Source organism: Halyomorpha halys, unplaced genomic scaffold (genome assembly GCF_000696795.3).
Source record: "Halyomorpha halys isolate HHAL.00 unplaced genomic scaffold, Hhal_1.1 Scaffold1247.1, whole genome shotgun sequence".
NCBI lineage: Eukaryota > Metazoa > Arthropoda > Insecta > Hemiptera > Pentatomidae > Halyomorpha > Halyomorpha halys.
The window spans coordinates 76,521-92,555 of record NW_027109970.1 but is presented as its reverse complement, the minus strand read 5'-3'; the positions used below and the strand labels follow the sequence as shown (position 1 = coordinate 92,555).

Sequence of the window (16,035 nt, the reverse complement as noted above, 5' to 3'; positions counted from 1 at the left end):
TATATATTCATAAACGTAAATATATACTCACAAACTGATAAAAAGGAAGGGGAGAGAGAAATGATCAACTCGGTTGTGTCTCAAAGACTAATCTGTATTATTACTTTTTTTTGGATTGTTTCCATCATTTTGCTGAGTTTGTCTGCGATTCTGTTGTAGTGTGCCAGAAGTTCTGCGGCTGCCCACTAGACTATTTCGGTTTCTTTGTTTCCCTGATCATCATAAATATGTCCTCCTCTGGGGCCCACCATCCTCCTCCAAACGCCTTCTTTAATACTTCCTTGATAACTCTCCAGGGGGTTTCTTCGTCTGCCTGAATCTGATTGAGGATCCTCCTCTTCATTCAGCAGACGACCGATGTTTTAATGCCTCCGCATCTTCGCTATCGAGTAGATTTTCGATAGCCTTCCCTTCAATTCGGCTTATTAGTCGGTCACTCCCTTTTATGAAGTGGCTCCATTCTCCTGTTTCTCCAGTAAACCATTCGAGGACAGAAACGGCCTTTCTCAAGTCTTGGGCAGTTGCTGTACATACTTTTATTCACTCTAGTGTCGTGGCGTGCACTTCCGCAAGAGAGACTTCTGGTAGTGGAGGAATTTTCTCAGTAGGAGGTGCTTTCTAGACCCCGTTTTGATACAAAGCTTCCTGGTTCAAAACCGCTTGTTTAACGATCCCATTGGCAGCCATTATTTACAAAAAAATGAGATAAAAAAAAATTGAAGATGACAAAATAACACACTAAAAAACTCTTTTTTAAAAGAAAAAAATTACTCTGGTATTTAAAGTTCCCAGGTATCGGAACCAGTTAAAGGTTTGTGAGCACAAAAACTACTCAATCACCTGACATCAAAATAACAGCTGATTAAGGCTGTAACTTATATATATGATTGACCGTAAGTTAATTGGAAGGAGATAGTTAGGGCTGTGGTCATAAAGGAAGACAACATAGTTATCATCTCTTTCCAACTGAAGTCAAAATGTTTAGCTCTAGAAGATATCATTTGAGAGGGTGGCTTGTAGAAAAACAGCTGAATGATTGCTTACATCCAACTATGAAGTATGGTTAATGCACAGCATCAATAATGGTATGAGATCGTTTTTATGGGTGAGGTTCTAGTTCGGAGATAATAAAAGAACATAAGGGAAAATGAGGTGTAGATAGTTGACCGTAGATTAGATAGAATGATTGAAGAAGATGATCGGGGGGTGCGGTCAGCAAAGAAACAACATAAATAAACAAAAAAACATTTATTTATGGCGATGTTTCGACCTGATTTTCAGGTCTTCATCAGGGCTATAAAAACAAAAAGACAACAACCATCATTTAGAGAGAAAAAAGTTGATTAACAACTATGGACAAAGATAGATAACAAGTAGCAGATTGATTACATTATTATTTATATACATATAAATGTGAGTGATAAATAAATGATACAGTGGAAAGAATTAGTTAAATTAATAATGGAGCTTATGAAAAAAAAAAAAAAATTGTAAAAGGAAGGAACAGGGGATAAGAAGAAATAAATGGAGAAAGGTGAAAAAAAAGAAAAAGAAAAAAACCAACATAAAAAGGTGTAAAATGTAAAATAATGGGAGCCCAAAAAGTAATAAAATGTATCAATATATAAAAGGCATGTAAAAACGGATATATTAACGGGGAGTATGTAAAAACAATGTTATAAAAAATAAGAAGAAATATGGAGAATAGGAAATGAAGAAATAAGAGAGAAAAAAATAACTTATAGTTGTAGGCAGAGATTTATGCTAAACTGTTTGAAATTGCAGGAATAGTCGTTAGAGTGCAGGTCGACAAAGACGTTAGAGAAACAGAAATCCAACGGTCAAAAAACGAACGTTGAGATAAAATAGTTAATAAGAGATTAAAACATATAAAAAGATTTAAATGTAAAATTATGAGAGCCAAAAGATATTGAAATGTATAAATATGTAGTGGGTATGTAAAACGTATTATTTAAAAAAAAAAAAAAAAAAGATATGCGTATAAGATTACTGGTGTTTTAATAAATTAATAATTTGGGAATAGGCTAGGGACAGGTTTTGTTTGTCAGTTTTGTGATTAACCGGGGAAGACTCTAATTGTATAAAAATACTTTCGGATGGCAGTCGCTTATCATGGTTAGGAACAGTGGCTAAAATAGAAGTATTATAAAAATCAAAAGAGTGGTTGAAAATTAAACTATGGTCAGATAATTTAGAAGCAGGGAAGATACGGAATACTTGTGTTGGGTTATGCGGTCTTTGAGTAAAGTTTTTGTTTCTCCAATATAAGATGCGTTACAATTAGGAGTAGAACAAGGGATACGGTACACAACGTGGGAACGGTATTGAGGAGGAATGGGATCTTTAGGATGGGAGTAAATAAAAGAAAGTTTGTTATGAGCTTTGAAGGCGAGGCGAAGGTTTGGGATATAAGAACGCAAGTGTTAATGGATGTTATCTGAAAGAAAAGGAATGTAAGGTAATGATCTGTATAAGGGGATGGAAAGAGATACGAGGTGAATTAGATGTAGAGGGGGTACGATTTTTATAATTGTAAATTAGTTTGTCAATGATTTTGTGAGGAAAATTGTTGTTTAAGAGGATTTGTTTAATGCAGAGATAGTTATTATTATGAAATTGGGAATCAGAGAGGGAAAAGCAATGATGAATAATTTTTTTGGCTGTGTTTAATTTTTGATGGTGAGGATGTTGGCAGTGATAATTTAGAAGTCTTCCTGAGTAAGTTGGTTTTGTGTACCAATCGGTGGTATAGTATAACACTATATTTATTGGTGTTTTTTATGATGAAGAGGTCAAGAAATGGTAGTGAATTGTTTGTTTCTGATTCAACTGTAAAACGTAAGCACGGGTGGTAGGAATTGATAAGATGTTGGTGATTTTATTAGGATTCAGTATTAAGAGGAGGTCATCAACATATTTTTTAATAAAAATGAAGTCGTTGGAAAACTGTGGAATAATGGAGTTGAGTAAATCGTTAAGTACGATATTGGAAAGATCGTGGGCTAGAAGATTACCCATAGCCAAGCCTGAAATTTGTTTAAAAAATTGACCCTGGAATGTGAGGTAGCCAGATTCACAACAAAGTTGGAGAGACTTGAGGTAAGAAGAAAGGTCTAGGGAAGTATGCGATTCAATGGTTGACCAGTTGGATTCTACTAAAAATAGAACTTTATCAATGAGGATATTGGTATCTTCCCTGCTTCTAAATTATCTGAACATAGTTTAATTTTCAACCACTCTTTTGATTTTTATAATACTTCCATTTTAGCCACCGTTCCTAACCATGATAAGCGACTGCTTTCCGAAAGTATTTTTATACAATTAGAGTCTTCCCCCGTTAATCGCAAAACTTGTCCCTAGTCTATTCCCAAATTATTAATTTATTAAAACACCAGTAATCTTATACGCATATCTTTTTTTTTTTTTTTTTTAAATAATACGTTTTACATACCCACTACATATTTATACATTTCAATATCTTTTGGCTCTCATAATTTTACATTTAAATCTTTTTATATGTTTTAATCTCTTATTAACTATTTTATCTCAACGTTCGTTTTTTGACCGTTGGATTTCTGTTTCTCTAACGTCTTTGTCGACCTGCACTCTAACCACTATTCCTGCAATTTCAAACAGTTTAGCAGAAATCTCTGCCTACAACTATAAGTTATTTTTTTCTCTCTTATTTCTTCATTTCCTATTCTCTATATTTCTTCTTATTTTTTATAACATTGTTTTTACATACTCCTCGTTAATATATCCGTTTTTACATGCCTTTTATATATTGATACATTTTATTACTTTTTGGGCTCTCATTATTTTACATTTTACACCTTTTTATGTTGGTTTTTTTCTTTCTTTGACCTGCACTCTAGCGGCTTTTCCTGCAATTTGTATCAATATAGCCTGGATTCTCTTCCTATAACCTTACTCTCGCATTTCTTACTTTCTTCATTCCCCTTTCTCCATTTATTTCTTCTTATCCCCTGTTCCTTCCTTTTACAATATAGTTTTTGTTTTTTTTCATAAGCTCCATTATTAATTTAACTAATTCTTTATAAATTCTTTCCACTGTATCATTTATTTATTACTCACATTTATATGTATATAAATAATAATGTAATCAATCTGCTACTTGTTATCTACACACCACACAATACCATTGGAGTGGTGGCTTATAGGGCCAGGATTCATTTCAGAGCATGGCAACTATCCTAAGCACACACCCAGAATATAAGTGTGTTTGGCAAGAAAAGACGAGCAGGGCAGTTAAAGTGTAAGAAATATATGCTGATAAAAAAAAAAAAAATTTATTGAAACATTAGAAATACAATTTTCTTTAATCAATCTGACTTGACTTTTCTAGAACGAAGATTTCCTCGCATCTACTTTAAAAACAAATTATTTTGAAAATATACAATAATGAAAATAAATATATTTATTTATTATTTAAAATAAATATATTTATTTATTTTATAATATATTTAAGTATGAAAGAAGTGAAGTAATATATGGCAGAGATATTATAATATTATGAGGTTTAGTCAATAAAAACAATTTTAATATTTTTAAAATGTTTATATTTCACTTATTTAACAAATCAAACCATTTTACTAAATAATAAATACCCAACATAATCTATACAAGTGGATAAGTTCAAGGAACAAAATATAACTAGATCACTAGGAGTAAATAATATCTCCACTTTTTTTGTCCACAGTTCCAAAATTATTAATTTCATGTATAATTTCCTCTTGTTACCACAATGGCATATTCTCAACTTTAGTATTATATTGTCTCTCAGGGATATCTGCAAGACAGTTCAGTTCATTTATTGGTTTTCATGAATCATACACCAGACATTCAAACCAACAAAATTAAGTTCCGAGTTTAAGTCAAATCAATATTCACATCAAATCATAATTAAACACATTAAAAAATATAGTGACATTCTTATATTGTCACTCACACTCTTATTGGCATTCTTATTTACATTTCTCTACTTTGTTTTATATTTAAGAAAGGGGGCACTATTCTTTATGATGAAGACACCACAGGAAAATTTAGCAGTCATTGAAAATAGTCATTGTTACATAACACATGAGTATCTTAGACATAATTTAATATATCTAATATTTTAAATTAAATTTTATAAAAGATAATTCAAAATTTCAATGTCTTATGCTTCATTAAATTTGTTTTTTCCAAAGAGGTTATGGAGTTTATATCAAACCAAATATGTTTACTTTGGCTGAGTCTGTTAGTTACAGGATGTAAGCCTTAATTGATAACTTGATTTATGAAAAGAAAGAGCATATTTTCATTGTCAATTATTTAGGATTTTATGGATACCATAACTTTGCACAAATAAGGTCCAAACAGTCATGCCAACAAAAAAGGATAAATTTAATGTTTCCAGCATTGAAATACTTTATATTTAGTTCAAACTACCATTCTAATGCTTGGGGTTCAATCAGATGCTTGGTCAGCCAGTCCAGCTAAGTCTAATACATTTCACTGCAACTAAAATTTAGTCAAAATTTTACAAAACTGCAATGTATCAAGCTATTTTTTGGTTTTTGTTGAGGAACATAAGAAATAATTAATTGCTTTCATACATTCGATGAATAATATTAAGTCATAGAGTACCCTAAGATTCAAAGCCACCAATAATTGTTGCCTATTTATCTACTTCCTATGAACCCCATTAAAACCCAAGTCAACAATGTCTTACCTGACTACCTTTATTTTGATTAAACCCTTAAACCTTGTTGGGACACTAATGTCAACTTAAAATTTTAATATTATAAAGAACAGAAGAAAAGAAAATACATTTTGTAAATTATAATATGTAGGTTTCTGAAAGTAATATTTATACAAAAAATAAGTAGTTTTGCCCCAAGAAATGGAGCATTTCGAGTCATGAACCTTGCTTTTATAGCTTCTTAATTTAGTATTGTTTAGGTCATTTTAATAAAGCACATATATTTTCATTTTTATTGTAAAAATAATGAGAAATCACACTTCAAGAAAGATGATCCAAATATTTGTTGGGGCCATAATAGTTTTCCAGGATTCACTAAAAGAAATAACTAGTTATTTATCAGCCACTGACCCTCCTGGCTGGGGGGGACATCTACAATAAGACACAAACAGAAAAATTATACACCATAACAACATCCTCATAGAACAGGCAAAGGTCAATAACAGTATTCACTCTAGGATCACCTTCCCTTGGTAGCTACTCCATTAACTTAGTAATTACTAGATTGAGTAGCAAATCTGGCTTCTGAGGAGACAGCCTCTACACCTTACTCGACTGCAATGGGCTGATGACCCACTCTCCTTGAATTAAATTATCAAGAAACTTCTACATTGTAAAAATGCTGGACTGTTTCTTTGGAATCGACCGACTTAAACTTTGACCTGAAATTTGCTTTTTGGAACATTTTAACCCTCAGTAGACGGGGAGCCCTTTGGGCACTTCTTTCACAACTTGACAATTCCCACATTGACATAACACCTACTTAAGAAATTTGGTGGTTGGTAAAAGGCAGTATTGAAAAGAAGCATCACACCATGTACTACAGTTGCCATGACATAAACATGTCTTTGGAACAGGATTTGAAGTATAAGGCTGGGCTCATCAACTTGTAACAAATATAAAAAAGAACCCCCAGTCCTCGCTTATGAATCCAAAGCTTCTGCATTAATTAAGGCTGATGGAAAGGGACTTCTCCTTTTTGAGAGAAAGATATTGAGAAGAATCTTCGGCCCAATCAAAGATAATGCCTGGCAAAGAAGAAGAAATATTTTGATTACATGGATCATACCAATGTACAATAAAGTAATTTTTAAAATATGCTTGGTCTTATTCTCACTGAAATAGTCTTGCAAGGCTTAAACGGCAAATTTTTATTAACCTGTATTGTTGTTTATTTGCAAAAAGTAACCATCTGTCTCTTTTTCAAGTAGTTTTTTAAGTAGTAATAAACAATGGAAAAATACAAAATATGAAAGAATTTAATATTTAACTAAATCAGAAAATAAATGTTTTCGGGTTTCTATAGTTATGACAATAGTCAGATTTTAGTTTCAGTAACTCATATATGAAATATATAGTACGGGGAAGTACTGTTATTCAGAATAATAAAGAAATATGTTTTTTAAAATGTACTAGGATTAATTTTATCAAAAGTTGGGGAGGTAAGTGAAAGTTGAATAATGTGTGCACCAGATTTTTTTTTCCTTTTCTATTTTGTTCCAACCAAGACTAAGAAACTCAGGAACCCACCATTAAACAAGTATTAGTAATTGTAGACGGCTGTGTCTGATATCTAGGTTGGAATGGAATGAGAAAAAACACTTATTCGTTCCATTCCATTGAATATCCCATATGTTACGGATTTGGCACAAGACACCTATCCTTTTCCTAAAAACTCCAACCATCATTTCCTAGTACGTCATCCACGGTCAACTATCTCACATAATTATCACTCACTTTCCGTTCTATTCCCAATAATTCCCCGATGCATCTAAAAGATAGAGCAGCAAAGAGCACATTTACTTACTATAGTAGTAATACAGTAGTAAATGCTAATTAATGTTTTATTATTCAGTAAAAGAAGTATTGGAATAAATTTTTGTTAAGTCAAAAAAGTAGATGAATATACAAAGCAGCACAATATTATTTAGAAAAGTAATGTAAATATTTAACCTTATAAATTATAATAAATAAAATTAAAAACAATTTCACAATATTTTATATACAAATAAAATTTAGATAATATTAAATAACTAAACAGGTATATACATATATAAACACACATACATACTGGATATCGTTTATAATGACCAGGCCTATGACCGATCGTCATAATGAACAATCACTACATAAATCATTTAGATGTGAAATATGATTTTTTTAAAAATCATTTATTGCTACCAAATACTAATAAATTGCTACATTTAGATGATGAAGCAGAACTTTATTTTTGTAAAAAAAAAGAACATAAATGGCATTTCTAAGTGTGTTTTTTATTAGACATGATATGTCTCTTGAAGGAAAAAATAAAACAAAACTGTAAACAATGCACTGGGTGAAAATGAATCCCTCTCCCCCCTTTAAAACATGGGTTTAAAATAAAAGAAACATTAATTTGTCAAAAAATTAGGGTTGTTTGCAAGGCTTTCTTATAGATTTCTGGAAAGCCATTGCTAAAACTGATCATTTATAGTTCAATAGGTCATAAAAACGAGTTGTTTCACCCAATCAGCCATTATAACCTGGGTTACTATATCCGTTAATAAATATATTGGTAAGGCTCTCAAAATCATGAGTCCAGATATATTAGATGATATAATCGATATGTTGTAACATATCATATCATTGTAAATGATATTCAGTACGTGTGTGTGTGTTTGTTTGTTTATGTATGTAATTATATTAAAATAGAAATAATATGTGAATTTTGGTAAACCAATTTACCATATATAATAAATAAATTATGAATCTTCAATCTTCATTGGGGACAAACAGAATAATTTATAGGTTTTTATATTAATAATAAGAAGGATATTTATATTAGTAATAATAAGCGAATCCAAATCTTCAATGCTTACACCAATAATTGTCTACATAATTTACTCCATCCACTGAACCCGATTAAAACCTAAATCTACAAGGTACAAACTCTATCCACCTAGGTCCCAGTCTATCCTTTTAACATTTATCCATCAAATCAATGCTGATTGCCTTTTGAAGTATTGATTCATTACCCAGCTTAACAATTTGAAATTCCTATTCCAACTGTTGAGATATAACTACTTCAATTATTTACACTAGATGCTTGTCCCAAAATGCCACACTGAGCAGCCTTCTACATTCTCCAGTGGACTTTTCCTTCTTCTTAACAAATATTTCTATGGGTATATTAATAAAAAATAATATTAGATGTGAAAAAAACAAATATATTTTTACTGATTACATGATAACCTACCCATGTGGATTAATTACTCACAAATAACTATCAACAATGGCCAGATAAATTTTTTTACCACAAAAATATCACATTGAAATTACCTTCATTTTTTTCAAGAACAATGGATTTAAGGAAAGTAGATTGTAAAACATTAATAACAAAAAAAAAAACACTAAACCTTAAAAAAATATTTTCCCATTAAACCATGACTTTGCAATTATTGAACTTTGAAAGTAATAAATTGCAGAAATAATGACCAGTAATAATAGTTAAAAATTGAATATACAAAAAAGTGGACAACTATAATTCTTGAATAACAGATTTACCACATTTTAATGTATAACATCAATCATAAATCAATCTCATCCAGTAAGAGGTCTTAGATTAACACGAACTTTTTCATTTATACTTAACATACCGACTGATGGATAAAAACCACTTTCTGGCATTTCAACCCTTCTAACACCAAGGTTGGAACCATTCCTTGTGAAAAAAACCTGAAATAAAATAGTTACATAAACAGAATTAAATTATTATTTCAAAAAATCTGTAAAACATTTTTGAGGAGTCAAGTCAATAATTTATATCAAATAATTTTCAATAATATGTCAGTTTTATATAAGCTCATTTAATCAGAATTATACCAATTTTGTTTATAACTAAAAAAACCAACCCTTTACTAGCTTAAATTAATGATAAGTGTTAGGATTAAATTTAATGGTTTTAATTTCCATCGCAAAGGCAGAAAAAATACAAATGGAATTATGATATTATTTAATTAATACACACCATTTTGTCTGGTGGAAAATGTTAACTATTGATTTGTTGAGGAACATTTTTAACTTTAGGAATAACATATATTATCTGGGTACTGAACCCAAGACCCTTATGGGTTGTATTGATACAGGACTATTTATCCCTAATGCTCTAAAAGTAAAAAAATTCAGAGAGAACAAAGAATTATTAAAAGTAAGACTAAACAGTTAAATTAATCATAAGCATAAAATACTTGAATAAATATAAATATTCTACCTCCACTCGTTTTCTAGATTTTGTCTTTAATGAACTTGTAACATCGTCAGATTTCATATCATAATCACTTGATGATTCATCACTCCATTCGCAGTTATCTCTGTCTTGTAACATCATGTCACTAAAACTGATTAAAATTTTTATAAATGATCCATTCATAAATAGAGAATCCTGGCAACACAAAGGAAATTATACAAGAAATGTGGAATTAAAAAACTGTACCAAAAATAAAATTCCAATTTTTTATTTAAGGCAATCCACAGTGAAAGTGATGTTTGCTAGTTATCTACAGATGAACAACCTATTCTAACCATGGATGGGGGTCAAGTTTTTCATTTTGAGGGACCACCACTTAATGAAAAACCTCAACGCCTCCAGGCTTGATTCAAACCAGTGCCACCCGCATATCTCAGAAATATTGACCTAGGCCTAACCAACTAAGCAACGGAAATTTGTAAACACAAAAAATAAAGTTATTATAACTGAAAAAGTATGAGATGTTCAGTTAGTCTATCCCCTCCTGAGCCTCTTTCTTGTATACAGTTTACTCTTAATAATTTGAAGTTTTTTTACTGGTCTCTTGAAAAGCACTAGATAAAATGAAAACAATTACTGTTTTGGTCTCCTCAGTAATTTGAAATTATAGCAACATCTAGCTTACCAATACTTCATGATTTGAAGCCTCCCACCTTTCAACATTCATGGATCTGCATTTGTTTACATACTAAATATTTAGATATTTGAGCTTAGTCTGCTTTTATACTAAGTCAAATTCAAAATATGTTTTTTTGAATCTGTAAAATTGAAATTAACTCTCTAACTCCTTGAATTCTAAGTATTTGGAATTTTTGGTTATTTGGACTTTTTCTCTGGCTCATTGAGTTACCAATTATTGAGTCGAATGTACAGCATTATCAGATAATAATGATAAACAAGCAATGATTAACACTAACAACATATTTCGAACAATGTTAATGATTTTTAATAATTATAATGCAAGGTACCTGTTTACATAATTTGCAAATGAAATTCCACAGCCCAATATGTCTCCTTTTTGACATCGAGGACCAAAATCTTCACCAACACCACTCCCAATGAAAATTTTTCCATCATCAGCATGATAGGCAATAGAGCCTTCATCCCATCCTGGATGTCGATTTTTTGGATAGTCCTAAAATATTTATTCTGATTAGATTAAAACTAACCATTATGTTAATGCCTAAAGTACAGAATAATTCTATGTTAAAGATAGTCATTAATACCACTATTGATAAAATACAAGCCAATGTTTATAATAAATATAATATACTTACTTCTAAACTTCAATACTAATCAGTATTACTTCTAAACTTCAATACTAATCAGTATTACTTCTAAACTTCAATACTAATCAGTATTACTTCTAAACTTCAATACTAATCAGTATTACTTCTAAACTTCAATACTAATCAGTATTAATTGTCCTTTTTTTCATATTATGGATCATAGAAAAACACTAATTCTTGTGCTTTGTTAGATTATACCATTAAAAGAAAAAAAGCAAATACACACAATGAACAAAGTCGCAATTATTATTAACAACTGCCTGACTATTGAACTATGTGTTAAAAGAGCAGTTTCAGCACGGAAGTTTTAAGCCATCGTGGTTACAATGTGGGGAACAATGTTCTGTAGAAAATATTATCACTTGAATTAAATAGAAGTGTTAAAAAAAAATTTCAGTTCGACTCACGTCGTAGATGGATTAACATCATCTCCGTATCTTTCGATAGTAATACTGTTTTATCGCACCATATCAGGACACAATTAGACATAAACGGAGATATAGTATAGTGGAATAATTCTGTGAAGTTTGAAATGAAGTCTGTGAGGTAAGAATTCGAAGAAAGACGCTAGTTCCAAAAGCTGAGATCGCCAAATGTTGGCATAGTGAGTGCTCCAGCTGACTTGTGTTTATATACCTGTCAGATCTAATTAGTACATAAAATATTTTATTATTTCTATTAGACCTATTCTGGTGCCTTAGATAAATATAGACAGCATTATATTTAGTTGTGCACGCACGAATGTCCAAAAACTTAAATGTACTGTAATTTCAATTATGATGGGAAGTTAAAATAAAGTTTTAAAAATATCTGAATCTGCTCAACATGGCCACGATTCAACGTACTTTTGAATGGACTCATGCCGCCATCTTGGCTTTGCACGATATCTTTTGTGACTGCATATTTTACTGATGAAATTGGTTTGCTTGCATTTAGGTTTAATACTACAAATAAACATATTGAAAAGACAAATCACATAAAACCTGCTAAAAATCATTTATATATAAAAAATAACTATTTACTCATAAAAGAGGATATTACTATATATATATAAGTTATAATCAGGGTATAGGTATTAAGACTCTTAATACCTAAACTCCCCATGTCAACAAGCCAGAATGTATATATATAGGGTTAGAGAGTGGAATAAATCAGTATCTGAGTTGAGCTTGTGTGTCTCATTTCATGCCCCTATTTCCCTTTTTTTTAACTCTTCAGTTCTGACCTCACATAACTGGTGCCGAAACCCAGGAAGTTCAGACCGTGTAATACGAATTCAATAACGGAAGTGTTTTTTTTTCTTTTTCTCTCTCTCTCTCTTGGCTGTTAGCTTGGAAGGTTGGAGTTTTATGGAAAATATTTTGAGAGCAGCGGTTCTGACGGTACCCGAAAATACTCAGGAAGTGACAATGGTGGAATCGCAGGAGCAGGGACTTCCGCCACTACCGACAACGACTTTGGCGTCAGCACATGCGACCACCCTGGAATGGATTAAGGTTCGCACTGGGACAGCGCAGGAATTGAGGAATGCTGTCTCGGATTTAGAAAAATTCACCGGGGAGGTTGGTGAGTTGAATCATTTCATAAAAGGTGGAAATCACCTGAAGAATAGCGGCAAAGGAAGGGGAAAACCTGCTGAGCGGGGCAGATGCGATGTCATTGAGGGCGGCAGTGATTTGCAGGATAAAAAGAAACATTCTGAATCATATCCAGGCCGATGGATCCTTGGAGCTTAGTGGAGAGGTTGAAAAAGTCGTTTGGCGGGAGCAGATGGACACCTGAAGAGGACTGAGGAAATCTGAGGTGTGTGCCAGGGGAGAGGCGGCCGCATGTTGGTGAGTTGCAGCATTAGAGGAAAGCGTGGCGGTCTGCCTATCATCAGCGTGGGAGGAGTGCCGTGTCTCATCGACACAGGGAGTTCAAATACCATCTTGTGCAGTGGAGTGTTGGAGAGGACACCCCAGGTAAAGGTATGTAAGTGTAAATTAATCACCCTGGGTGGGCCCTGTAGCGTCTAAGGGGAGGCAAGTATGGGGTTGAGTCGGTGGGGAATAGCGGATTCGATTACGGTCCATGTGGTCAAGAGCATGCCTCGGGGATATAAAGCGATCATAGGGTGCAATTTGTTGGCTAAAGTGGGCACGAGAGTCAAGAGTATTGCGGGTTGATGGGATATCACAATAGGGGGATACCCGTTTCTGTGTCAGGGATTAGGAAAGGATGATAGTGTACGGGTGGGGACAATCAGTAGCGAAGGAAGTTGGAGACAGGGTATTATGCGGGAGTTTGAAGACATATTCTTCAAAGAGGGGGAGGTGTTATCGGCAACGGGGGAGACGGTGCATGAGATAGAATTGAAGCGCATGAAAGGTAACCTACGTAAAGGAGCGCCGATACCCTCAAGCGCTGCGCGAACATATACGGGAGGAGATTGAGAATCTAAAGAGGCAAGGTATCATCGTTAATAGCACTTCACCCTACAATAGTCCCCTATGGGCCGTGAAAAAGAAAGCTGTGGTGGGGGAGAAAACGAAAAAGTACCGCGTTGTCATCGATTATCGAAAGCTAAATGAGAATACGGTAGATGAGAGCGGTACCCTATTCCCCGGCTGGAAGACATACTGGATAGGTTAGGGGGGGCTACTATATTTAGTACGCTTGACCTCAAGGCCGGATATCATCAAATAAAGATGCATCCAAAAGACCAATCGAAAACGGCATTCACTTTCGAACGTGGCCATTACGAGTTTACGAGAATGCCGTTCGGACTGAAGAACGCTCCCATTACCTTCCAGAGACTGATGGACGAGTTTCTCAGAGGTATAGATGAATCCATGTGTCAGGTGTACATGGACGATTTATTGGTCTTTAGCAAATCGGAGCATGAGCACAAAGTACATCTGGCGACAGTATTCAAAAGGATTCGGCAGTTCGGGCTCAAATTGTCACTGGAAAAATCATCGTTGGGGCAGAAGGAGATCAGCTTCCTAGGACATAGCATCTCGAAAGACGGCGTCAAACCCGACATTCACAAAGTCGAGACACTGCAACGGATGGCAGTCCCCAGAGATGTAAAAGGGATCAGGCGGCTGCTGGGGGCTCTTAACTATTATCGACGTTTCGTACCGGAGATGGTGGAGCAATTGGTCCCTCTTAACAACCTCCTAAAAAAGGGTAGCCGAATAGTGGTAACGCCGGCCATGGAAAATAACATTAAACGGTGTGTGGAAAGTTTGCAACGAGAACCAGTCCTGGCCTTTCCAGATTTTAGTAGACAGTTCACGATCACTACGGATGCGAGCGAATACGCGTTGGGGGCGGTGCTTTCGCAGGAGAGTGAGCAGGGGGAACGCCCGGTGGCATACGGGAGTAGAAAGCTGACGAATGCAGAATCGCGGTACAGTGCTCTAGAACGAGAATTGTTGGGGATTGTGTGGGCTGTGGAGCACTTCCGACCGTACGTGTTTGGGAGGCGATTTAGGATTCATACGGACCATCGGCCTCTTCAGTGGGTCGGGAAACTGAAAGAATCTTCCGCGCGCATCACGCGATGGAAGGAGCTTCTGAGTCAGTTTAATATGGAGATTGTTTACAAACCCGGGAAGGAAAATGTAGTGGCAGATTGGTTGACGCGGGCAATAATCGTAAATGCGGTCGAGGAGGAACAGGGAGAACCGAGCGAGGATGTCCGACAATTCCTACGGGAATAGACCCCAGGGGAAGGGGAGACGTCAAATACACAGCCGCAGGAGGAGGGAACTCCGTCGTCCCGCGATGACAGCTCTACGGGAGATAGGCCGTCCGAGATGGCGGAAGTGGACGAGATTGTGAATGACAAAAGGCTACAGATAATATGGAAAACGAGGACTTCCGGCCTTATGAAGGTAGAATATACCAAGTATGGGCAAACCTCGATTAACACTATATGGTCACAACCAGGGGCGAGAGAGGATCAGATATGTCGGGCGTTAATGGATGCGTCGAAGGCTGGAAAAACGCATTATCTCTACGTAGGGAATGAGGTCATATGGGAGAAGATTAAAAGGCTGTGGAGACTCGAACAAGTAGGGATCGATAGGACGTTTATCCGCTGCACGATGATGGTGGAGACTGTGCGAGACGGGGAACGGCAAAGGGAAGTTACCTTAGCTCACCATCAAGGAAAGACCAATCATCGCGGTGTGAACGAGACGTTACAAGCACTCAAGCGTCGCTATTTTTGGTTGGGAATGAAGAAGACGGTTCAGGAGGTTATAGGAGGTTGTGATATATGCCTGAGCACGAAATACGACCGCCACCCACCGAAGGCAGTGCAAGAAGAAACACGGACGGGATTGGAACCATTGAGTGACATCCAAATCGACTCGTTCACATGGAAAGGGTTCAAGTGGATAACCGTCATCGACCTCTTTAGCAAAGTGGCCATGGCCCACCTGGCTCAAGATAGGACAGCGGAGGCCGTAATAGTCGCGCTGAGAACATGGTTCCAATTTTATGGGGTCCCAAGGCGAATTTCCTCCGACGGGGGTCGGGAGTTCGATAATGCAACAATTAGGGGAGAGATGAAGACCTTAGAGGTAGATTGGCATATTAACACCCCAGGCCATCCCAAAAGTAGAGGGGGTATAGAGCGACTGCACAGTACTCTAAGTGACCATTTACGGGTATACCATGCG

At 34.9% G+C, this 16,035-nt stretch overlaps 1 protein-coding gene across 3 annotated transcripts in view; it reads right to left on the bottom strand.

Moving 5' to 3' along the window:
• Window positions 1-4,593: 4,593 nt before the first annotated feature.
• Window positions 4,594-16,035, bottom strand: part of LOC106688984 (SPRY domain-containing protein 3) — a 39,454-nt gene continuing 28,012 nt past the window's right edge. The window contains exons 5-8 of one of the 3 annotated variants that reach the window (XM_014433712.3): window positions 11,039-11,205; window positions 10,035-10,161; window positions 9,329-9,499; window positions 4,594-4,831 (exon numbers count right to left, since the gene is read on the bottom strand). In XM_014433712.3, the coding sequence (XP_014289198.1) occupies window positions 9,365-9,499; window positions 10,035-10,161; window positions 11,039-11,205 (429 nt within the window). In that variant the 3' untranslated portion in view covers window positions 4,594-4,831; window positions 9,329-9,364. Of the gene's footprint in view, window positions 4,832-5,234; window positions 9,500-10,034; window positions 10,162-11,038; window positions 11,206-16,035 lie in introns of those variants that run through there. The other 2 variants (XM_014433713.3, XM_014433711.3) reach the window with 2 other exon arrangements.